This window comes from Staurois parvus, unplaced genomic scaffold, assembly GCF_062004578.1.
Source record: "Staurois parvus isolate SC_StPar_1 unplaced genomic scaffold, SC_StPar_1.0 ptg000163l, whole genome shotgun sequence".
In the NCBI taxonomy this organism is placed as follows: Eukaryota; Metazoa; Chordata; class Amphibia; order Anura; family Ranidae; genus Staurois; species Staurois parvus.
The window spans coordinates 121,542-147,749 of record NW_028317959.1 but is presented as its reverse complement, the minus strand read 5'-3'; the positions used below and the strand labels follow the sequence as shown (position 1 = coordinate 147,749).

Here is a 26,208-nt window from a genome sequence, read left to right as displayed (position 1 = left end):
CTGAACTCATTGCCAAAAACTAAATACACAGATGAAATACGTATACGTGTATGTCAGCTGTTTCAACGTGGTGCCATTCTGTGCAGGACTGGCCACTGCTGGAGGAACAAAAGAGGAGGACCTGTGTTGTCATATAACTGGACTGAAAGCCCATGGAAAAAGGTTTATATACATAAATGTAGTTAGAAAAATTGGTGAAGGGTGCTTCAAGGTGGGTTGGAGCAGGAAACGGTGGAGAAAACCTGGAATTGTGCATAAGGTCCCTCATGTTTGAGGCAGGACTATTAATACTGCTTATCTGCTTATATTTTTTTTATGCAGCAATTATCTTGTATTATATCAAGATGAGAAGTGACTCCTGTCTACATCATCATTACTAACCATGGAAAAGGGTCAACATAGGGAGTTGTTACTCTTGCAGAAGTTTAGGGTCAGGTGTTGTAGGGAAAATCCAAAATGTAAATTGTGCCCAAGCAGTACTCTGAAAATGTACCTCTTATCTACTGAAAAATATTAGTGCACTTCCTAGTGTGTGAGCGTGCCTAGGCATTACTGTTCTGTAGCCTCGTAATGTAGATGTACAGTATATCTGAAGTGTGAGATCTAAGGCACTGCTGCCTCTGACTGACAGTCCCAGGAGGTTTGGAGTGAGATTTGGTGATGTCTCTACTGTACTGCTCACTGATCTCCTGGCTGGAAGCTCTGATATCCAGAAGTAAAGTGCTACGTCTATTAATATGGCAGCCTCCACACAGAGGCAGTAAACGAAAAGTCATGGAAAGTCAGTATTGGGGAAAGATCAGCTGGTAATACTGATGACTAGTCTTTTGTCTTCTGTCTGCATCCTTTTTGGAGCTTCTGAAATTCTGTTTGTTCCCCATGCAAAGTTTTATGGTTTTTAACTTAATAAAGATACATTTTTGTATTAGTATGGTCTCCCACCACCATACTTATCTTAGTTTGTGATTACAGTGGTAAAAAATGTAATCTTTTGTACATTAAGAAGGTTCTTTAGTAGTCCTGACATTGGGCCTGGATGCATTTTTATACCTGGGGTGACTCTTTTTTGGTGGCTCTTGTAAATGCCAAACAAAGACATGCAAATATAAATTCCAAAGGTCCATTGTCATCACTTGACAACAATGTATTAAAAAGAATTAGGCCTGCTTTTATAATGGCTACCTACAGGTTGGCAAAGGTGATGTGCATATATTCTGGTCACAGCAGGTGGTGTTTATTAGGATGGTTTTGGTCGAGCTTCGGATAGTTCCAGCACGGTTGCATTCAATGCTTTTGCCACATCGCTTGGTTATCTCAACTTCATCTCTCCCATCTGAAACAAAAGACCTCACTGTAAAACTTCATCTAGACAAGGGTTTCTCAACCATGGTTTCATGGAACCCAAGGGTTTCTCCAGAGGTTGCTAGGGGTTCCTAGCAGTGAGCAATTTCTGAGACTCAGATAAGTTCCCACTGACACCATTGATCTTTGTAGTTACATTATCTGTAAGGAGGTAATTCTTCCCAATGACCACAAATGTAAGGAACATTCTTCCCACTAACCATCACACTAATGTATCATGAATTGTAGTATATAGTATAGTAATTTTTAGCAGGGTGTTCCCTGAGACCGGAAAGGTTGAAAAGGTTGAGAAAGGTTGATCTAGAATAATATCTGTGCTTCCTTTCTGGATAGCCCTCATAACTGCTTATATATCCCAATATTATGTTCCAAGAAATTTTTAGTGAGTCGCTATCATTATTCAGAAACCTCATGAATTGTAAGCTTTCAATTTCTTTTGGGTTATAGCACCTTAGATTTAAGAGGCACATTTATAAACATTTGCAGAGCTATTCATCCTATCAAACTAGACATGTGCAGAACGAAAAAATGTGTTTATGTTTGTTTCAAATCGTTTTGTTAAGTTACTAATTTCATTCTCTTGCATTCCTAATGAAATGCATTTAGTTTCGGGGTTTTTTTCATTTTCGACCGGATTCAAATTTTTCCAGTAGATTTGAAGTATTCAAATCGAATTTGAATCAAATTTGAAATTAAAATATCGAATGGATCTGAATTCATTGTGAAGAATAACTGATTCTATTCTATTCGTAATTCAAATTTTGGAAGATGGTTATATTGTTTCTATTATATTCTTTTGTATTCTGTTCTTTTTAGTTCTATTTTTTCTCTTCTGTTCTTTGATTTTATATTCTATTTTTTTTTATTCTATTATTTTTTATTCTATTTTATACTATTCTTTCATTTTATATTCTATTCCATTCTTTTCAAAATTTAAATTGTGGAAGATGGCTATATTTTTTCTGTTCTATTCTTTTATGTTTTTCTATTCTTTTTAATACTATATACTTTTTTCTATTCTATTATTTTCTACACTATTCCTTTCTATTCTATTTTTTTTTCTATTCTGTTCTGCTTTATTCTATTCTATTACTTTAATTTATATTCAGTTACTTTATTTTCTATTCTATTCTATTCATTTTTAAAAATTTTCTATTCTTTTCTGTTTTATTCTATTCTAATTTTTTTGAATCTCGGAAGATGGCTATATTCTAACTCTAATACACATAGTCTTTGAAGGAAATCAGCAATAGTCAGCAATATGTTTATATTTCAAATTCGATTTGAATTAGATTCAAATTTTTAACAAAATGTTGTTTCATTATTTCGGATTCATTTACATTTGTTACTATTGTGACTCGGAAAATTTGAATATATCCAAATCTTTGAATAACAGAAAATTCATCCAAATTTTGATTTGGAATGAAACTAACTGCACATGTCTATGTCAAACTGCATGTACATATATACATGCAGTTTTAGAGGATGAATAGGATAGGATGTGATTTTTATAAACATCTCTCTATCGTACTTCATATGAAATGAAATAATGGAAAATTGAATGCCAGATACTTACCGTAATTTTCCTTTCCCGACGAGCTCCATGTCAGCACAGCTGGGAACTAACTAGCCACACAGGGAATGATAATGCTACACCCTTCTCCATTATGGCAAAAAGCAGAAAACAGGATGCCTCTGCCAAGCTCAACTGTCATTAACCACTTCCAGACCAGACACTTTTACCCCCTTCCTGACCAGGGCAATTTTCAGCTTTCAGCGCTATCACACTTTGAATGACAATTGCACAGTCGTGCAACACTGTACCCAAATTAATTTTTTACCATTTTTTTGAGACAGATAAAGCTTTATTTTGGTGGTATTTTTTCACCGCTGGGATTTTTATTTTTTTTGCTATGTAAATGCAAATGTCCAAAAATTAAAAAAAAAAGTGTTTTTTTATAAAATTTTGCAAATAAATAATATTTCATCATAAATCTTTGCCAAAATTTATTCTGTTATATTTTTAGTAAAAAAAAATCCAAATTAGTTTATAACCAAAAATTATAATTTTTAAACATTTTAATTTTATTTTTTTATATTATTATTTTTATTTTTTTTTTACATACTGTCATCCTAGCAGTACAGTGTCACCATGGTGACACTGTACTACTTGTGGGGGGCGATGAAGATTTTTTTTTTTTTTTTACACATTGCTTTTACACCCATATAGGATGTAAAAGCAATCATTTCTCTTTCTCTCTGTGTGCATTCTTGCACTCACTGAGAAGTACTGAGTGAGCTGTGATTGGTCACAGATTGTCACATGGTACAAGGCTGTTGTGAATAGCCTTGTACCATGTGACCTCTGTGATCATTCACAGATTTCACACGTAGTAAGCAATGATGTCACAAGTGACATCTTGCTTACTACTTTGCATGTGATCACTGATTGGCCAATGAGTGATCACATGATCGGGACCTCGTACAGAGGTCCCGTCCGACGATCGGTGTTTCACTGTGTCCGAAGGACACAGCGGGCACCGGATCGCGGTGCTGCGCGCTCCCTCGGACAAACAGGGTGCGGAGAGGCCGTTTTTAAACGGCCACCCGACCCTGCACTGCCACCGTCCGGCCGTTTATATGCAATGGCCGGTCGGGAAGTGGTTAAGACTGCCTTGTAGATAATGTCTCGGAACACTCAGCCTGCTGCAGCTCACAAGGTTGAGACCCTTCAAGTGGACAGTGATGTGATCCCACTGGCACAGCCAACCCTTTCAACTTGTAGGCCAAGTAGATGAGCTTCACCAACCAAGAGGCAATAATCTTGTTGGAAACTGTACACAATCCATCTGGAATGACAAACAAGTGTTTCGACTTCCTGATGCCAGATGTCACATTGATGTAACATTTTAAAGCTTGGCCCACATCTGATGGGCTAACTTCTTGGGTACTCCCAAGAGGAACATAGGCAGGACAACTTCCTGTCTGGGATGAACTTAAGAAACGGTTCTTTAAACCCTAGGGCTGCCAATACGAACACTCTTCTGGTTGATGTAATTGCCACCAGGAAAGTAGTTTTCAGCAAGAGGTACCACAGGGGGCTACTTTGATTAAAGAAATTTGATGCAAACAAGTCCAACACCAATGGGAAATCCCACTTTGCAAACAACAATCCCTTAGGTAGGTTTCAACCAAGCTGCAGTTTGAAGAACAATATTATTGTGTGTTGGATGCCCACTGTATGCTGGTGAAGGCAGACATAGCTGCAATGTGGCCCATATCGTACTTATGCATAAACCTAAATCAAGTCCCAACTGCATAAATTTCAGCATATGACAGACTTGTGAAGAGCCCAGCCTTGGTCAGCATTCTACTATAGGCACTGTTAGTGATGTTCTTCTTTGCTTTCATAAGAGTATTCACAACCTTTACAGAGCACCCAAGAATTGTTAGCCTCTGCCTCTCAAGACCCAAGCCGTGAGCTTGAGCCTGTCAGGTGTTAGACAAATGGGACTTTGGAGAAGATCCGATCTACTGGCAGAGGGAGCAGATCCTCTAACAATCTGGGATCACCACCAGAACTATCACCTGTCCTTGCCACAGCCTCAGCAGAAAGCTGAAAATCAAAGGGAGAGACAGAAAGGCATAAGCTGTCCTGGAGATCCACTCTGAGATCAGCACCTCCACCAACTGCTTGTGCATGCTGGACTCTGAAATAGAACTTCAGCAACTTGGTGTTGTCTGAGGATGTGAACAGGTCTACCTCTGAAAGAAATTACCAACCTGTTAGTTCTTGAAAGACTTGCAGCAGTCTGGACCATTTATTGTCGTCCAGGATTGTCATGGATAAATATTTTGCCTAAAGATTCTTCCGACCGGCACATGGGCCGCGGATAGCTGCAGGATATTGACTTGGGCCAACTCTACAATCGGAGAAACCTCCTTCAGGAGGGAGATACCGAGTTTCCAGATGTAGACCACAATCGTTGTACTGTCTAACTTCACCAGGACTGGTCCACCCTGGATGGGGTGACTGAAGGCTAGGAGAGCCTGAAATTCCGTTCTTAACTCCAGGATGTTGGACACCATCTTGAACCTTTGAACCTTTGAAAAAGGCTATTGTTCTTGAGCCTATTGCTTCTGAATGAGGACTCTCCAAATACTTTGCTGGTGTCTGACTGCACCACCAGCCACTAAGTCGTCAGTTGGGAATGACATCAAGATTCTGCTTCTCCAGCCACAAGTTTTGTCTCGTTTTTATACAGGGCATAATCCATATCTTCTGATGGAGGCCCTCTGACTGCTACCAATCTATAAACTGGACTTCAAAGGGGGTAAGAATACAATGGAGCCTACCTGACCTGCTGGAGTGAGGCGATTTATGTGGCCCAATCTGAGACATGAAGAATGAAAAGATGTCCCAAATATGGCCTGAAATGCTTGCCTTGAGGGGCCATGTGTCCATTACCAAAGCTGTACCCATGTCCAAAGAGGAGCCACCAAGTGCCCATAAGACATGTATGGATGGCACAATCCCCAAAATACCAGAAATCATTCTGACATGAAGCTCTTCACTGACTTCTTGGATTATGTACTGGCTTTTTCTTTGACTCCCAGCCAGAAATGCAGAAGCTACCATTTCTGGGGTAAGTGTGGAAACTGACTCTTGAACTTCAGTCTTCTTTAACTCAACAGACGTTCATCTTAAGGCAGGAAACCAAACTGACCAATAATAATGTAGGCTTCACCTTCTAAGATCAAGAACAATGCAGTGACTGCGTACATCCTTGAAGGCCACAGCATCTTCTAATAGTATCTTGTATCTGGCCAAGCCAATAAGGGACACACAAACCAAAGGGGTGATTCAAATCCCTTGACATCCTGCTGTGACAACATGCTCCAATCACATAGAGCAAGCACTTGATTCAGTCACCATAAAGATTTTGTCAAGCAAGCCTTTGCAGGCACTTTAAATACTTTCACAGCTTTGCTTCTATTTAAAGGAACTTCATGAACCTTACAAAAGGAGGAATCAAAAATGTGGACAAAGATTGTCCTCATCTTCTTGTTCAGAAGGAACTGAAGAGGATTGATTGGCTTGAGAAGGCTCTGAGACCAGTTAAAATGGTCCTAAAAGGAAGACTAGACTAGGCTTAATTAAGTGTGACAACTTGGTCACCATCATTTTAATCACTGTCTACTTACATAAAGCAGTAAATTATACAGTCATGTTCATCCACATGTTTTATGGACAAAGCTGACAAGGGTTGAAGGTTCCCAGACTGCTGATTGGCAGAATATATGAACCCTTCACAAGTTGAGTGGAAGCAACTCCTTTAAAATGTATTAACCACATGGTCACTGAATGTTATAACTTGTTAGGTGTCAACTTCTTTATCCCTGGCTGCTTGAACCATCAGGGCTCATACAGTCATGCTCAACCGAATCTTCTTTTGGAGGAGTCTGAAGAGGATTGTTTGCCAGGAAGGCTAGGAGACTGCTCATTGATAGAATAGATAACCCCTTCACTTCTGTAGAGTGTATTAGTTTAATGTGACAACCTGTTAGGTGTCATCATCTTTTTTCTAGGTTGCTTGAACAAAGCAGTATTCATGCAGTCATGTCCATCCGCATCATCCTCTTTGGAAACTTTGAAGAGGGCTGTTTCGCCTGGGAAGACTATACAGCTTCTCATTGCCAAAACAGATAACCATTTCAAAAGGTAAGTAGAAACTACTCCTTTAGACATATGTTTATTGAATGTGACATCCTGTTAGGTGTCATCACTTCTATCCCTGGCTGCTTAAACCAGCAGGATACATACAGTCATGCTCGTTCACATCTTCCTCTTCATGGAGTATGAAGAGGCTGTCTTGCCTGGCAGGGCTATGAGACTTATAATTGCAAGAACATATAACCCTTTCACAGGGTGAGTGGAAACAACTCCTTTTGAGCATACTAGCCACTTATTTAATGGATATGACAACATGTTAGGTGTCATCATCCTCATTTCTGGTTGCTTGAACAAAGAAAGATCCATACTGTCATGTTTATCAGCATCTTTCCCTTTGGAGAGTCTGAAGAGGGTGTTTTACCTGGGAAGGCTATGAAACTGCTCATTGTTGGAACATATAACCCCTTCACAGGATGAATGGAACACTTACATTCATATACATCATACAGTCATGTTCATCAGGGTTCAGGGTTGTTTTGCTTGGGAAAGCTCTGAGACTGTTCATTGCCAGACCAGACAATCATTTCACAGGGTTTTGCCTGCTGCTTAACAAAGCAACTAAAACAAATATTATTTTAATGAAGTAGAAAATAGCTTGCTAGGTAACAAACCCTAAAGGATTAACAACTGCTAGACGGAGGTTGAAACTGCATCTTCCAAACACAACCCTGAAGTCACCAGCTGTTCAATGAACCAAACCTTGCCCTAGCCGAGGACAGGACATGATGAAAATGTTTTGTTCAGAAGAGCAATATAAAGGTAGGAGAGCACAAACAAATATAAAAGAATGTCCTATACTCCAACAGGAAATGCTGGCTACAGTAGTCATCCACAGGTGACTCCTCTACCTACTCTGGAAATGCTGTTTTTTTTTAGGGGGTTGGCATAATAACACAACAGTAAAGTAAACATGAGAAGCCACCACCAAGTTAATGCCATGTGTGAACAGACACAGTATTACTTTGTGCACCTGTTATGCAGAGTACTATCTGTGGAGGAGCTAAGCTTATGCACAGCAGCTGCAGGGAGCAAGGCACAACAATACCTAGCAATGCAGCATTCATTTGGATACAAAGCATTTTAAATTTAGCTCACCCAACCTCTGCCATCCGACTGCAAACACTGGCACTGCACTGGATCCTAGGGCAGAATCTGCTGACACCGCTGCCCACTTTACATGGACCCAGAGAACCCCAAACAAGGCTGTTAGACATGATAAAAGCTGCAGACCAGCAGAGGGCCCCCCTGAATTATGGGTCACTTAGCCGGTACACCAGAGACCACAACTAGCTGAAACCCACATGCATGGGCGGTCAGCCAGCCCTTTAGACCAGCCAGGTAGAGGTGCACACCTAAGTCCTGAACATGGGATGAAAATAGAGTAACGCCAAGGCTGCAGGTGGGCTCAAATATGAATTAAGTCCTGGAAGCATGGGGCGGGGATCCCGGGCCCTTACCCAGCTATGCTGACATGGATCTGTCAGGAAAAATGTTTTGGCATCAGACTCATTCTAGTTACTTTTTTACATTTACATTTTTAACCACTTCTTTTTTTCACATTTTTATATGCAGATTACCAGTGTATGTCTGTTTTTATTGAAGGGGAAGTGTTCTGTTGTTTATTAACCAAATGAAAACCAAGTCTATTCTGACACTTCTCTCCTACATATACAAATCAGTATTTTTTGCTAGAAAATTAGTTAGAATCCCCAAACATTATATTTATTTATATATATATATATATATATATATATATATTTTTTTTTTTTTTTTTTTTTTTTTTAAGCAGTGGCCCTGAAGATGAATAATAACTGGTGGTTGTGCAGTGTTGCATGTCACATGGTATTTGCACAGCAGTTTTCATATGCAATATTTTTTGGAAAAAATACACTTTAATTTTAATGCACAAAACCACAATATAATACCCAACTGTTTGGTAAAGTATAAAAGATGATGCTAAGCCGACAAAATAAATATCTAACATGTCACACATTAAAATTGCGCACACTTGTGGAATGGAGACAAACTACAGCACTTAAAAATCTCCATAGTTGACTTTTTACAAGCCTTTACAGATTACCAGTTTAGAGTTACAAAGGAGGCCTGGTGCTAGAATTATTGCTCCTGCTATAACGTTTACAGCAATACCTCCCATGTGTGGTCTAAACACAATTTACATATGCGTGCGCAACCTAAGTGTATGTTTACCCTTGCACATGAACACAAGGGGCGGGGGCGCTTTAACATTTGTATTTATTTGTTTGTTTATTTTTACACTGTCCCTTTGTTTTTTTTATCACTTTTATTGCTATCACAAGGCATGAAAACATCCCTTGTGATAGCAATAGGCATGACAGGTCCTCTTTACTGTGAAATCTGGGGTCTATTAGACCCCAGATCTCTTCTCTTTCCCTAAAAGCATCTGGTCAAACCAAGATCAGTTTGACCAAATGGTTTCCCAAGCCAAAAATGGCTTGTTTACATTCTGGAAGCTGGAAGTGGTTTCTTACACCATAGAGATGATCATGGAAGATCTGGTCCCTGGTCAACTCTATGGTAAGCCAGCACAACTGCTGGCTTCAGTCCCAGGCTCCCTGGTGGGATGGGAGAGTTTGGAGATGCAACGGAGGGAAATGAGGGGAGGGGGCATACTCCGCCTGTAAAAGCAATCCAGCAGCCAGTTAAAAACATAATTAAAAGCAATCCAACGGCTCTAAAAAAAATACTGGGATGATGCCTGCAGCAGTAGGCATTATCCTGGCATAAACATTTCAACCCTGCGACGTACTGGTACATCGCAGGGGCTGAAGGGGTAAAACGGATGCACTGGACAGGGCTAATAACACTGCTTGGGATTTCAGTGCAGCAGGGAAACTGTATTCTGAGCACCAGATAATGTCACTCCAAAATGTCCACTCTTCTTTAATCCTCCGGTCTCTATTCGGTGCCTACCCTGAAGCATGTCCCTGTTCAACAACAGTGCATCCAATGTCATCATAGTGCCTAAAAACTTTATTCAGGTAACACAGATGCAGAACAATAACCGCCTGTTATCCACCTTTGCCGACATATTTTGCACAAATGGAGAGTAAGCCCTTTGGAGGGAAATATGTCCTAGTGGATGGATGCAGGGCTGGTGCTTCCACTAGGCAGCTGCCTAGGGCACACTGCCACCTAGGGGTACCTGGGTGCAGTACAAGCCACCACTTTCTCTGTGTGGCCTATGGACCACTTGTATGAACTCTTCATTTCTCTGCAGAGTCCCCCTCTCCTAATACACAGGGAATGATGATGGAATGGTGGTATCTTTACTCTACTCAATCGTCTCACAGCTTGCCCACACACATGATCTTTTAGTACATACAATGAGGAACAGAAGTATTTGAACACCCTGCGATTTTGCAAGTTCTCCCACTTAGAAATCATGGAGGGGTCTGAAATTCACATTGTAGGTGCATTCCCACTCTAAGAGACAGAATTAAAAAAAAATTCAGGAAATCACATTGTATGATTTTTAAAGAATTTATTTGTCTTGCACTGCTGAACATAAGTATTTGAACACCTAAGAAACAGCAAGAATTCTGGCTCTCAAAGACCTGTTACTGTGCCTTTAAAAAGTCCACCTCTACTCCACTCATTAATCTAACTTAGTAGCACCTGTCTGAGCTCTTTAAAGACACCTGTCCACCCCACAGTCAGTCAGACGCCAACTACTACCATGGGCAAGACCAAAGAGCTGTCAAAAGACACCAGATACAACATTGTGGACCTCCACAAGGCTGGAAAGGGCTACGGGGCAATTTCCAAACAGCTTGGTGAAAATAGATCAACTGTTGGAGCAATTGTTAGAAAATGGAAGAGGCTAAAGACGACTGTCAGTTTCCCTCGGACTCACCTCGTGGGGTATCACTGATGATAAGAAAGGTGAGGAATCAGCCCAGAACTACAAGGGAGGAGCTGGTCAATGACATGAAGAGAGTTGGGACCACAGTTTCAAAGGTCACTGTTGGTAGAACACTACGCCATCATGGTTTCAAATCATGCATTGCACGGAAGGTTCCCCTGCTCAAGTCATCACATGTCCAGGCCCGTCTGAAGTTTTCCAATGACCATCTGGATGATCCAGAGGAGGCATGAGAGAAAGTCATGTGGTCAGATGAGACCAAAGTAGAACTATTTGGTCTAAACTTCACTCATCGTGTTTGTAGGAAAAAGAAGGATGAGTTGCATCGCAAGAACACCATCCCTACTGTGAAGCATGGGGGTAGTAACATCATGCTTTGGGGTGCTTTTCTGCGAATGGGACAGGGCGACTGCACTGTATTAAGGAGAGGATGAATGGGGCCATTTATTGTGAGATTTTGAGCAACAACCTCCTTCCCTCAGTCAGAGCATTGAAGATGGGTCGTGGCTGGGTCTTCCAACATGACAACGACCTGAAGCACACAGCCAGGATAACCAAGGAGTGCCTCCGTAAGAAGCATATCAAGGTTCTGGAGTGGCCTAGCCAGTCTCCAGACCTAAATCCAATAGAACATTTTTGGAGGGAGCTGAAACTCTGTGTTGCTCAGCGTCAGCCCCGAAACCTGACAGATCTAGAGGAGATCTGTGTGGAGGAGTGGGCCAAAATCCCTGTTGCAGTGTGTGCAAACCTGGTCAAGAACTACAGGAAACGTTGGACCTCTGTAATTGCAAACAAAGGCTTCTGTACCAAATATTAACACTGATTTTCTCAGGTGTTCAAATACTTATGTTCAGCAGTGCAAGACAAATACATTCTTTAAAAATCATACAATGTGATTTCCTGAATTATTTTTCAATTCTGTCCCTCAGAGTGGGAATGCACCTAAAAATGTGAATTTCAGACCCCTCCATGATTTCTAAGTGGGAGAACTTGCAAAATCGCAGGGTGTTCAAATACTTCTGTTCCTCACTGTATATATATACATAGATAGATATATATATATAGATATAGATATATATACATAACAGTATTCCCTGCAGTAATGAAGAATCAGCTCCCCCTAGAATGGGAAGTCTCTGATTGGAGGATCGGTCCGTAAACACACTGGCACACACGATCCTTCAGCTGTAACAGAGAGCGGGCTAGTGACCAAATGGGGCATGTCCAGTGCTGGCTCTGCCTTCTTCTTCACAGCTAGAGCCAATCAATAGGCAGGGGTGTGCTCTGGTTGCAGGGTTAATCCCATGTGAGTAGGATGATCGGGGCCCGATGTGTATGAGAGGGAAGCGGTGTAGTGCTGGGAGGCCGCTTGTCCTCACTGAGAGCTGCAGCCTGGACTATGTACCCCGGCAGGAGCCATCAGAGGTGAGCCAAGCCTAGGAGGATGGCGGGTTATGGAGGTGACAGGAAGAGAAGGGGGGAGGACCATGGTCAGGGTGCGGGAGCAGATGCCTCATCATGAATGACCTTTCAGCTGAGGGGAGGGCCGCAGAAGGGTTAGGAAGAAAGGACAGAGGAAGTTGCTGGGTGTCTGGGAACAGTGCTCCTTCCAATGTTCCTCTCAGACTCACTCCCTTACTGCAAGCAGGAGGGCGGCTGTTGATCACTAAATACATAAGAGAGCAGCACTTAAAAAAGTGACACAATCATAAGAAAACAGCGAAAAGTGTGTCAAAAAATAGTTCATCCAAAAATAAAAGAAAAGTCCCAGAGGCTGTGATGAAACAAAAGAAATCCAAGGACAGTTGTCATGTCACCAACCACTACTACAGAAGACTTACCAGTAAGGCATGACCCCCCCGGTCAATCGCACTTTGTTAACCTCCCTGGCGGTATTCCCGAGTGTAGCTCGGGGTAGAGTTTTAGTACCAAAAGCGGTAACCCCGAGCTACACTCGGGCTTACCATGCGGCGCTGCATAGGGAGTCCCTGCAGCACTTACCTTGTCCTTCGCTCCCGCGATGTGTCCCCTGAAGCGTCCCCGGCCATCTCCTCCGGCTGATGTCGGCATCCGGCTTCTATGTTCCGGTCCCCGTGACGTCGGGACGTACGGGCGGCGGCAGCGGCGGGAAATTTGAAAATTTTAAAAAATGTCATTTTTTTCAAAACACATTTTTCACAGTAAAACATTGCTGTTTCAACCCATTTCACATACATATTGTCCCTAGTGCTTTGTCCTTTGCCCTGCCTACATTTTGTCTGTCTTTCTGCCTGGAAAAATGTCCCTTTAGGTCAAAAGCGGTTTTAGACCAGCTAGAGAACAGCGATAGTAAATCAGAACCACTTGCAGAATTGAGTGATAATGATTCGTGGGGAAATTCGTCATCAGACACTGAAAACGATTTTGCGACTTTGCTCAGCAATGTACGAACTTGGCGCTCTATTTCAAATTTCAGTGTTTTCGGTTTGATTATATTATTGAATTAAATGTATTATTATTATATTATTATTTTTTATGATTATTTATTAAATTATAATTTATGATTTCGTGTTTCAAATTTTATCATACCCGGGATGTTTAATAGACTCTTGTTCGGACAGATTTCAGTGAGTTATTCCTAAAAATTACAGCCTACAATAAAAAAACTACATATTTCCATGCAAAATAATGGTACCGCTTTCAGCACCAAAAATCTGAAATAATCATACCGCCAGGGAGGTTAAACAATCCAGAAAGCCGGACACTAGAATCCTCCTCCAGATCACCAAACAATGGACCTTTCAGCTCTCCAGACAGGACTTGTTTGATCCCCAAGCCAAGAGCCAGTTGAGTTGGGCTGTTGATCACTGTGGAGTTTTGTAACTCTCTTTTTTTTTTGTTTCTCTATCTGATTGATTAATACAGCTACATTATATTTGGTTAATATACATTTTATCGTTAATACTGGTGCTGGTGGAATCTCATTGTACTTTTTTTTGCAAATTAAAAGACAATTAGTAGTTTTATGTCTTGTTGATTTAATATTTTGTACTGTTTTTAATTTTTTTTTTTGGGGGGTGCAAGATAGTCTAGCACTGGCCCTGGGTGGATCACAGGCGGGATGTCATGTTGAGGATCAGTGCTACTTGCATACATTTTTTAAGTATCGTGACAACTTCAGTGTGTGGCCCATTCACACTGTAGTCGAGCAGGGACGCACTCCAGGACAGGCGCACGATAAAAATCAGAGGATTAAAGAGGACTGGAGATTTTAGAGTGAAAGGGCTGCACAACAATGAAGTCACGGAACGTAAACACTTTATTTAGGTAGCACAAATATAAAACATGACTTCCCCTCTGTCAATCCCCTGCCCCTACGCATTGTTGAGCGGGAACACACTCCTGTGCAGGCAGGCATCACAGACTGGAGGACTAACCGCTTGCAGACCTTAGAACATACCTGTACATCCTCATGTGAAGATAGGTATACCAGGATCATGGCTGTAGCTGCAGAGTTCACTCTTAATTGATAACCTGTAAAGGCTTTTAAAGCACCGCCTATGGAGATTTTGAAGTACCGTAGTATGTCGCCATTCATGGACGTGCAAAATTTAAAATCTTAACATGTTTGGCATCTATTTACTTAGAATAACATCATCCTTTGTATGTTACCAAAACTTTTTTACAGTGAAAAGGCTGCACAGAGATGATGTCATAGTACTTAAAAACTTTATTTAGGTAGCGTAAATATAAAACATGACATCCCCTCTGTCAACCACTTGTCCCAACGTATTTCACTCAATACATTGTTGAGCCAGAACACACTCCAGTGCAGGCACTCAATAAAGACAGGAGGACTAATCGCTTCACACCTTAGAACTTACCTGTACATCCTCATGTGAAGGTAGGTATACCAGGATCATGGCTGTAGCTGCAGTGCTCACTCTTAATTGATAACCTGTAAAGGCATTTAAAGCACCGCCTATGGAGATTTTTAAGTACCGTAGTTTGTTGCCATTTCATGGACATGCAAAATTTTAAATCTTAACATGTTTGGTATCTAGCTACTTAGAGAAACATCATCTTTTATATGTTACCAAAAAAATGGGTATTATATTGTGTCTGTGTGCACTAATTTCATTTAAGTGTATTTTTTCTTGAAAATGTTCATTTGATAAATGGCTGCACAAATATCATGTGACATTAAAAAATGCAACAGCCACCATTTTACTCTCCAGGGCCTTTATGCATACAATGTTTGGAAGTTTGAAGTAATTTCCAAGTAATAGCAAAAAAAAATGGTGCTTTTAGTATGCATATGAAAAATGTCACAACTGGCCTTGGCAGCAAGTAGTTAAAGAGGTGCCGAAGCTTTAGAGCAAAAGAGCCACAAACCAATGATGTCACAGTACTTAAAAACTTTATTCAGGTAACATAGATCCACAACATGACATCCTGTCTGTTATCCATTTGGTCCAACATGTTTTGCCCAAATGGGACAACTCATGGAGAGTAGTGATGGATAAGCTCTTTAGGGGAAACTGCATCCAAGCTGTAGGATGACAGGCAGGATATTGTGTTGTTGATCTGTGTTACCTGAATAAAATTTTAACTTGTGCTGTCATTGACTTGGCCCTTTCCTTCTGTATAAAAACTATGTTGTCAGCTCAAACACAAAGCTACAAGCTCTGCTGGATCACTCTGTATTTTTCTGTAATTATTATTACAAGCTCTTGTTCCTGCAACTTATTCATCATATTAAGTAAATACAGAATACAAATTTACCATATATACTCCTCATTCTTTCGAACACACAGACATCCTCATCGGGCGAGCACAAATATGGAGTGTCCACACAGTTATTGACATTGAAATCATGACATATGCTACACCAAATGAAATGACCTGGAAGAGAAGCAGTTACAAGTCAATTTCTATAAACTATAGGTCAAAGAGAGTTCCAAATGAAAAATCCTTAGGAGTTTAAAGTCTTTATTGTTCAACTGGTTACAAGTGGGGCAAAAGACATCTAACACATTTCGAAGGACACACAATTCTTGTTCATCAGGACTGGGTGAAAATGAATGCTAAATGGACTCAAAAATACTCCTAAGCCTGCCTTTACACATACATGAACTTTAATGAACTTTAGTCCGTAGGGTTCAATATTTAGTTGGCCCCGCCCTTTGCAGCTATAATAGCTTCAACTCTTCTGTGAAGGCTGTCCACAAGGTTTAGAAGTGTGTCTATGGGAATGTGTGACCATTCTTCCAGAAGCGCATTTGTGAGGTACTGATGTTGGACGAAAAGGCCTGGCTGGTGTTCTTTGGGTTAAGATCAGGCCAGTCAAGTTCCTCCACCCCAAACACTCATCCATGCCTTGGACCTTGCTTTATGCACTGGTGCGCAGTCATATTGGAACAGGAAGGGGCCATCCCCAAAATGTTCCCACAAAGTTGAGAGCATGAAATTGTCCTAAATGTCTTGGTATGCTGACACCTTTAGAGTTCCCTTCACTGGAACTAGGGGGCCAAGCTCAACCCTTGAAAAACAACCCCACACCATAACCCCCATCCACCAAACTTTACATTTGGCACAATGCACTCAGGCAAGTACCGTTCTCCTTGCAACCGCCTAACCCAGACATGTCCATCAGATTGCCAGACAGAGAAGCGTGATTGGTCACTCCAGAGAACACATCTCCACTGCTCTAGAGTCCAGTTGCGGCGTGCTTTACACCACTGCATCCGACGCTTTGCATTGCACTTGGTGATGTAAGGCTTGTTTGCAGCTGCTAGACCATGGAAATCCATTCCATGAAGCTCTCTACTCACTATTGTTGTGCTAATCTGAAGGCCACATGGAGCTTGGAGGTCTTTAGGTTTATTGATATATATATATATATATATATATATAGTGTGTATATATATATATATAGTGTGTGTATATATATATATATACACTGTATATACAGGGAGAGAGAGAAAATAAGTGGCATAGTAATGAAGGGATATCACCGGCAGGTACTCAAAGTGATTAAATTAAAATGAACTAAAGTCAATAGGTTTCCCTTAATGCAAATTTCACTTTCATTGTAAAAAAATTGAAGACTTTACTCACCTGGTGTTTGATCAGGGTTGATGTTCACTTTAGTGCAGTAATAGTTTTCTATACCCCTTGGTCTAATTAAAAATCCCAAATCTCTGTCCTTTTTGCAGACATTCTTAGTTGAGCAACCGTTGCTATGAACTGGATTAACTGTGATAAGGAATTATAATATAAAATCGGTCAATCCGCTGATTTTTTTTAAGATGTAATACAGGTATGCAGATCATTGGCTCCTGTCTAATCTGACTCTAGTATCTGTGTGTATGCATGTGAGACAGGGACCTTAGATCAGTGGTTCTCAACCTATGATGAAGGAGTTATTCACAATATGGTGAAGGCTTTCAACTACAAGTAGCGAGATTTTGTCCTATCCGAGAAGAAGCAGGATGGGGACTTTTTTTGAGTGCCAACACATAACCAACTGTAGTCCCCCTTACATTTTTATCATTTGATAGAGTGGGAGAGGATTAACCATTCCTACAGGCCTCTATAGAGGTACAGTGAAGTATGAGAATAGGAATAACAGAATAAGTGAAACCCCCAAAGATATATACCCAATTATTTTATTGGATGTTGTTTTGCAACCATCAATGGCCAGCCCTGGATGTCCATGACCCTCACTCTTGCCCCTCTCTTTTGGTCCTGTGCCTGTTCTGGGGATATTTTGAAGTGATTGTTTCTTGGTTTAGCTCACAGTCATGTGTTTAGAAATAGTTTCAGCTTCTCCTGTCAGCTGAGGGTTAGCAAGTCTTTTCAGATTCCAAGCTGTTCCCTTCAGCTGAGGCTTAATGAGTCTTCTCAGACTTCTAGTTTCTCCCATCTGCTGCAAGGTAAAGAGTCTGGCCATGTACCTCCTATCTGGATTGGTCCTCAGCACAGGAGGCACCTTATTTAAACTTCAACAGCCTGTACCTCTGTGCTTGTGATAGCATTTGCTTCCTGGCTCCATGTTTGCTTCCCTGCCTGACCACTGCTATTATCTTGGATTCTTTTGTTGCTGACTTGTGCCTTGTATGTGGATTATTCTTTGGATTTCCAGCAGAACTTGATCATGAATTGTTAACTGGACAATGCATGCTAGCTACCAGCACAGACCTCAGAACTGAATGTGGGCTATGCTTGCTTGCTACCTAGCTTGGCCAGTCCCAGGATACCACTACCAACCACAGTCTACTTGATACCACAGATATCCTTCCTTGTCTTGGCCTCTTAGTCCCAGTGCCATCTGGCCAGAAACAACAGCACACAAACTGAGAATGTATTCACAGCATGCAATGTAAGCCCCTCCCAACATGTTTTGCTAACCAATGAGCATCGTCAGGAGTTTGGGGTGTGTGTGGAGCATTGGTTATGTACATTGCATGGTGTAAACACATCCTCGGCTTGTTTGTTATATGCTCGAGCCTTCTTGGATCTTGTAAGTACGTCTTTTTTTTATAATACAGTGATTTTAAATGGTATAATACTATTGTGGCTCCTGTGGTTATCTTTGGAGGGTGCCGGTACGACAACCAGTGTCTGTTCATGGTACAAGGAACCACATGGTGGATTGCAGTAGATCTTGTGCAAGGGCACACATACTCAAGCATATATTGATCTCTGCAATTGAGATCTCATCATTTAGTAGGAGGTCATCTATGTGTAGTGGAGGATAACACACTGACACCGTTGTCTATGGATTGATTTTCATTACATCAATTATGTGGACTTTCTTTTAATCACTTTCATAATATGGACTTTTGTTTGTTTATGCATTGTGTATAAATGCAGAGTTTTTAGTTTGTTTCACATGAACTGTTTTTGTGATTGATTCTATATTATATTATGTACTTGGTTTTTTTGAGTAGTGCACCATAATTTGTGGTTGATTGTTTATGGCACTGTTTGGGCTATTTTTGGTTGCAGCTCTTATTCTATAATATTTATTTCATTTCACCAAGCTCAAGGTATTCCCCAAGGGTTGAATTATATACTATGTGCAAATGATAAAACTCCACAATCATGGTAGAGACAGCTTCAATTGTGCTTCTAAAGAAGCAGAATGTATCTGAGAAACGCATTGAGAAAGCTTCCCTCTTCATTGCCACATTAGCAGACAAATGATGAAGAAGAATGATTAAAATGTATAGTATGCACAATCATTTGACTGAGGAATTCAATGTACAAACCTATCAATAGCTAATGGGTACTGGAGGGAAATACCTATAGTATTGAAACTGAAATAAATATTGATGTATCTGAAAGCAACAATTTTTTAAATGTTTTAATGTGATATGCTATCTTCTGTAATATTTCTATAGGCTTCTTCAGTGCCCGAAAAGTCCTTCATCTTTAAATATTTTTTTTTTTTGGCAATACCACACACTAGATGTGGTACCACCTATCTACAGCACATCTTCCACTTAATTTAATAGAGTATGCAGTAAAATTCAGTCTGGTCTGCCTTTACTTACCAAATGCATTTGTTCTTCTGAAAGCCAGGCAATATTTTTCTTCCCCGGTACACTGCATTGAATACTGGGCTGTACACTCTTTTACCTTGGAGTAGCAGGCAGGGCACAAAACGCCATTCTTGGTGGTGTTATCTACTTTTACTTCAAGTAGCAACAGAAGAGAACAGAAAGATTTTTGAAAGTGTGAGAGATATATAATATATAAAGTAAGCAAAACCGTCATTACTGTATATTTGCTCTAACAGTCAAGATCGGTAATCCTCTAAGCATGACTAAAGTATTCTTCAGCCTTGGTCCTTCTACTAACCAATAAAATAATAACAAGGACTGTGTGACAATGGTTTAAATTGCCACAGTAGCCATTTTATTTACAAAATAAAATAAATAGCATAACATTAAAGTAGTATTAAAAGCAGTTAAAAAAAAATAACAATGGTTTTGCACAGAGAAGCCCCAAACCTCTTCTTCTCGGGTCCCCTGCCGCACTCCTGACCTCTCCCTCCTGCCCCCAGAGCAAGCATCTTGCTACGGAGGCACCCAAGCAGGCTCACCACCAAGCCACAACTCTGTCCATTTACACAGAGAGCTGTGGCTCAGCCCCAAACCCTTTCTCTCATTGGTTCCTGGCTGTGATTCACAGAAGCAGGAGCCAATGCCTGTCTCAGTCAATGAGAAGGGAGAGTTCCCAGAGAGATGAAGCTCTTGTGCACATAGCTGGATTGTAATGGGTCTCAGGCAAGTATTGGGGAGCTGGCGGATCTGTTGCACACAGAAGAAATTTTACCTTCATGCATAGAACCTTCACCCTTTACAACCACTTTAACATAAACAATATTCAATAGATGAGTTTGACAATGCAACCAGGAAGGGTACAGCTTATAACTAGTGCCCCATGTCCTCAGATGTGTCCCAAAGGGCTGTAAGATATTACAAAGTCATGTGTACTTATTTTTTTCCTGGGGGACCTAGCTCCTGAAATAACTCCAATAATAAACCAAGTGGAACCACCATATTCCAGATAGGCCCCAAGTTTTGTAACAATTTAAGTATTCGCTGACCCCCCCCCCAAAGACTCCCTCGACCCACCTAGTTGCTGTGAATTTTTTTAAGGTAAGGTTTAATACCTTTTCACAACCTTTGATTTACAATAAGTCTATGACAGGTGAGTGGTGGAACGTCCTCACAGGAACAACCCTTGCATGTACACTGCACATCTGATCTTCAACCACCAATCTGGTAGGGCCTACACCCCTTCCATATTGAATTCACAATTTTTAACCTTTTTCTGACCTTTTCTTCCCCTTAGTAATGCAGGCTTTTCCATCCATTTGCTCTTTTTCCAGGTTTCAGTAGAATTGTCATTGCCTTACTGGTGTTTGTGTTTTCCTTTAATTGTGTGTTTAATTGTTTTTATTTTTTTCTGTCTATTTGCTTTCTCTGTGCAAAAAAACAAAAAAGAACCATTAATAAGGCTAACGAGGGACTCTTTTTTTTTGGAACAAGAATAGGCCCAATATAGTTAAAACAGGTTTAGGTAAACTTCAAGAGTGAGGTTGAGCTTGGGTTCAACTTGGGTTTGGAAAGAAGGAAGCTGTCAGTGCTGGACCAATCAGGTGTGGAAGAGGTATTCCCATCCCAGCAGCTGCACATACACAATGGAACAGAGATGTTCATGACACCATTTGCCTAATAGAGCTACATGGCCATAATAGGCCATAATAGGTCAATATCATTGACCTAATGGGGTTTATTTACTAAAGCTGGAGAGTCCAAAATCAGACTCCCTTCTGCATAGAAACCAATCAGCTTCCAGGTTTCATTGCCAAAGCTTCATTGAACAAGCTGAGGTTAGAAGCTGATTGGTTTCTATGCAGAAGGGAGTCTGATTTTGGACTCTTCAGCTTTAGTAAATAAACCCCAATATGTCCATGTGGCCATATTAGGTAAATCATTGCTCAGCTGGGGAGCAGGTAAAGCCCCATCTGCTCCTAATTGGACCAGCACTGACAGCTTACTTCTGGGTTTGGCTGAACATGTGTTTCAGGCTGAACCCAAGCTCATCCTTACTCAACACCCATTTATAGTCTGTTGCACCACAGAGAAACTACCTAAATGTTGTCTTCCCTATTGACTCAGCCAGTTTTCCTTGAAATATTGAGAAAATGAATACTCTCAGTTTCTCTTATCTTTACCAATCACACAGCCCAACAAAAAAATCTTTTCTTGGTGCCTTGCTTTTTAGACCTGTTTATTGGGGTTATTTGGATGCTAATTCAGAAAATTGTATTGTCTAGACTGCCTCAGTTCTAGTTTCTTAGATATGTTATATACTTTATCGGTAAGTTTTTTAAAAGATCTTGTGTTACATAGTTTGTGTTTTTGAGTACAAGTTAGCAGATAGTGAGAGTGTTTACATACTTTCAACTGTAATTTGGAAAAACTGGAGTCTAAAGAGTGAAAAGCAGGCTACAGATGGTTTGAATTTCAGACGGCTTTGCAGGGTCAGGGTGAGTTTCAATCTATGTATGGGCGGGCTGATTTTACCCAAGTCGATCCACCGATACTCTACAATCAATATAACGGATTTCTAGCATGTGATTATTGTCAGCGGCTATAGCAGCTAACAATAATCACTGTGTTCTCCTGGCAGAGACAGTTCCCCGCACTCCCTGATAGGAGAACACAAAAGCTCCATGGAAGGGATTCTCCCATCAACGCTCAATGTATTCATGGGGAATCAAGCGATTTTCTTTCCAGCTATGGCCTGCCTTAGTTATTAACTGTATTAAAGTTATGATCATATAGGTGTTGTATGTATATTGCCACTCATATAGTTTTATTTTTATAGATCGACCAACGTAATGGTTATGGCTACTTTTTATGTGTTTCCTTCATGCTACAAGGAGATTAAATATAAACACTACATTAAAATAACCTGATTTTGATAGGCGAGAGTGAACAGCGGTATGTGACATTTATGCTGTATCTCAAAAACTAGGGCTGATAGGAAAATATTGGAATGTGGGTCAGATATACCCAGGAACAGGTCTAACATTCAATGCACCAAAATGTTGTCAATATTGTGCAGCAATGTTCAATGTGCCAGAAACTCATTGTTAGTTCACAAATGTCATCCATATTGTATGAAAAGTTTAGGCAAGGAGCATAATATCTAAAAACTTTAATGTTTTAAACTAAACCCTTACACAATGGCTGTACCGGTGTGCAGCCATCTGTATTGCAGCAGGTTGTACTGTATGAAAGCTTCTCCCCAGGCGAAGAAATGCTCTCGCTCGTGTTGCAGTCCTGTATCTCCAAACAAAGCCTTTTAAAATAGACTTCTTCCTCATAATCATCTATGAAAAAAAACAATCTTTATTCAGGAAAACAAACTGTAATATATATATATATATATTATTATTTTTTATTTTTTTTAAAATATATATATATATTTACACAAGTAAATATAAATGAGCATTTATTGTCCTAATATGGCCACATGGACATACTAGGTCAATGATATTGACCTATTATGGCCATGTAGCTCTATTAGGCAAACACAAGTACAAGTAGCTGTTTGCCTGGCGTTCAGCTCTAAAGGTAAGACAAAAGTTCTTTAGCAGTCTAGATGAATACAGCCTACAAATGCTTCTCATATGTTTGCTGGCTGCATACTGAATCAAATTATAATCAACAGTGCAAGCTGGAGCTTGTCTCTTGGACCCAGGATACTGTGGTGGCATACAAATTAAAGAATATATAGTTACATAGGTACATAGTTGGTAAGGTTGACTAAAGACCAGTCCATCCAGTTAAGCCTGTGTGGGTGTGTTCATGGCAAAAATACTATTCTATATCCCTGTATATTGTGTTCGCAAAAATGTCCATCTAAGATTTTTTTGTTTTTAAACCATCAATACTACACTGATTGTAACACTTACCACTTTGACAGTGAAAAACTCCCTACGCAGCTTAACCACTTGCCCTCAGAAAGATTTACCCCCTTTCCTGACCGGGCCATTTTTTGCTATTCAGTGTTGCACTATTTCAACTGGTAATTATGAAGTCATGTAATGGTGTACTCAAACAAAATTTATGTCCTTTTTTTTCACACAAATTGAGCTTTCTTTTGGTGGTATTTGATCACCTTTGGGCTTTTTGTTTTGTTCGCTATAAACAAAAAAACAATGTTTTCTAATTTCTGTTATTAAAAATATCCATTAAACTCAAATTTCATCATAAATTTAGGCCAAAATGTATTTGGCTGCATGTCTTTAGTAAAAGAAAATCCTAATAAGTGTATAATAATTGGTTTATGTGAAAGTTATAGCTTCTACAAACTAATGTATAGATACTGGAATTTACGCCTTTTTTTGCTATACGGCACTGTGTTAATTCAACTGGTAATTGCGCGGTCATACAATGTTGTTTAAATTTATGTAATTTTTTCCCCACAAATAGAGATTTCTTTTGGTGGTATTTGTTCACCTCTGCTTTTTTTTTTTTTTTTTTTTTGTGCTATAAATAAAAAAAGACCGAAAATTTTGAAAAAAAAACTATATTTTCTCATTTCTGTTATAAAAAATATCCAATAAACTCAAATATCGTTATAAATTTAGGCCAAAATGTATTTTGGTACATATTTTTTTTAACAAAAATGTGTGAAAGTTATAGCTTCTACAAATGATGGTATAGACACTGGAATTTACAAAGCTTTTACTTTCTGACTGCCTATCACATTTCTTTAGGTGCTAAAATGCCAGGGCAGTACAAACACCCCCAAATGACCCGTTTTTGGAAAGTAGACACACTAAACTATTTGCTGAGAGGCATTTTGAGTCCATGGAAGGTCTATTTTTTTCCACGAGTTTTTGGAAAACTATTTATTTATTTATTTATTTTTTTACAGAGTTGTCATTTAAATGGTATATTGCTCACACATGACATGAGTATATTCGGAATTGCAACACAAAATATTTTCTGCTACTTCTCCTGAGTATGGGGATACCACATGTGTGAGAATGTTTGTCAGCCAAACTGCATACTGGAGCCCAAAATCCAATGACCCCTTTGAAAGCCTAATGGTGCTTAAATTCCTCATTTCACTTTTCACCACCTATCCAGTTTTAGAGGCCCTTAAATGCCAGGATATCACCCACCCCCCCCCCCCCCCAAAAGACCCCTTTTTGGAAAATAGACACCCCAAGGATCTTGTGGCAACAAAAAAGATCTGCAAAATACTCTCCATGCCTCTTGTCAAATTCCTTGGGGTGTCTATTTTCCAAAAAGGGGTCATTTAGAGGGGGAGGGGTTGTATTATTCTGGCATTCCAGAGCCTCCAAAACTGTGATAGGTAGTCAGGAGGTGTAATGAGGAAATAAAGCGCTTTAAAAGCCTGAAGGTGCTTATTGGATTTTGGGGTCCTGTACTTGGCTAGACTGCCAAAAAGTCTCTCACATATGGTACCCCCCTACTCGGGAGAAGTAGCAGAATGTATTTTGGGGAGTAATTCCACATATAGCCATGGCATGTGTGAGCAATATATCATTTAATTGACAATTCTGTGTAAAAAAAAATGTTTTGTCATTTTCAAAAAACTTTTGGTAAATGATAAATTCTTCTATTGACTCAACATGCCTCTCAGCAAAAAGCTTGGGGTGTCTACTTTCCAAAAAAGGGGTCATATGGGGGAGGGGGCATTTTATGCCCAGTATTAGAAGCTTATGCCACACATCAATCAATCTTCTAACCACTGGAAGACCAAGCCTTTCCTGACACTTTTTGTTCACATGAAAAAAATCTGTATTTTTGCTAGAAAATTACTTTGAACCCCCAAACATATATATATATATATATATATATATATTATTTTTTTTGTTTGTTTTTTTTGTTTTTTAAAAGCATTCACTCTAGAGAATAAAATGGAGGGCATTGCAACTTTTTATTTTATGTCACTTTTTCAAACGCAAATTTTTTGGAAAAAATACACTTTTTTAATTTTAATGCACAAAAACACAATATATTGGCCGATTGTTTGGTAAAATATAATAGATGATGTTATGCTCAGTAAATAGATACCAAATATGACAGGCTTTAACTGTGTAAAAACGTCCACAAGGTGGCACTGCTGGGCAAAATCACGTTTTCAAACGTCATTTTGCAAAACAGGTAGGGGGCGCACACGAGGCGTGCGACCGCCCTACCCATGCCGGTCATTACCCGCCGGGTCCCGGCGATTGCCGGTAAACAGTGACACAGAGCACAGCTGCAGTGTTTACACTGCAGCTCTGCTCCCTGTCAGTTCCTAACACACTGTCACGGAGAGCAGGGATTAGCTTTCTGGGACAGCTTGTTCCCGTGAAGCACACACCCCCGCCTCCTAGTAAAACACTCCCCTCACACAGTTAACCCCTTCCTCCCCAGTGCCATTAGTACAGTGTCAGTGGGTTTTTTTTGCACTGATCACTGTATTGGTGTCACTGGGGATGTCAGTGAGTTCCCCCTCAGTGTCAAAATGTCCGCTACAGTCCCGCCATAAGTCGCTGATCACTGTTATAAATCGCTGATCACCGCCATAAGTCGCTGATCGCCGCCATTATTAGTATAAAAAAAAATCCCAGTATCTTTCCCGCCATTTGTAAACGCTATAACTTTCACATAAACCAATT

The 26,208-nt window shown here is 40.1% G+C and overlaps 1 protein-coding gene across 1 annotated transcript in view; it reads right to left on the bottom strand.

Annotated features, from left to right (window-relative positions):
• LOC149462973 (uncharacterized) overlaps positions 1-26,208 on the bottom strand; it is a 49,022-nt gene that overhangs the window by 5,248 nt on the left and 17,566 nt on the right. The window contains exons 3-7 of the mRNA XM_089676036.1: positions 22,747-22,896; positions 19,541-19,681; positions 17,100-17,237; positions 15,765-15,884; positions 1,187-1,333 (exon numbers count right to left, since the gene is read on the bottom strand). Of these exons, the coding sequence (XP_089532162.1) occupies positions 1,187-1,333; positions 15,765-15,884; positions 17,100-17,237; positions 19,541-19,681; positions 22,747-22,896 (696 nt within the window). The remainder of the gene's footprint in view (positions 1-1,186; positions 1,334-15,764; positions 15,885-17,099; positions 17,238-19,540; positions 19,682-22,746; positions 22,897-26,208) is intronic.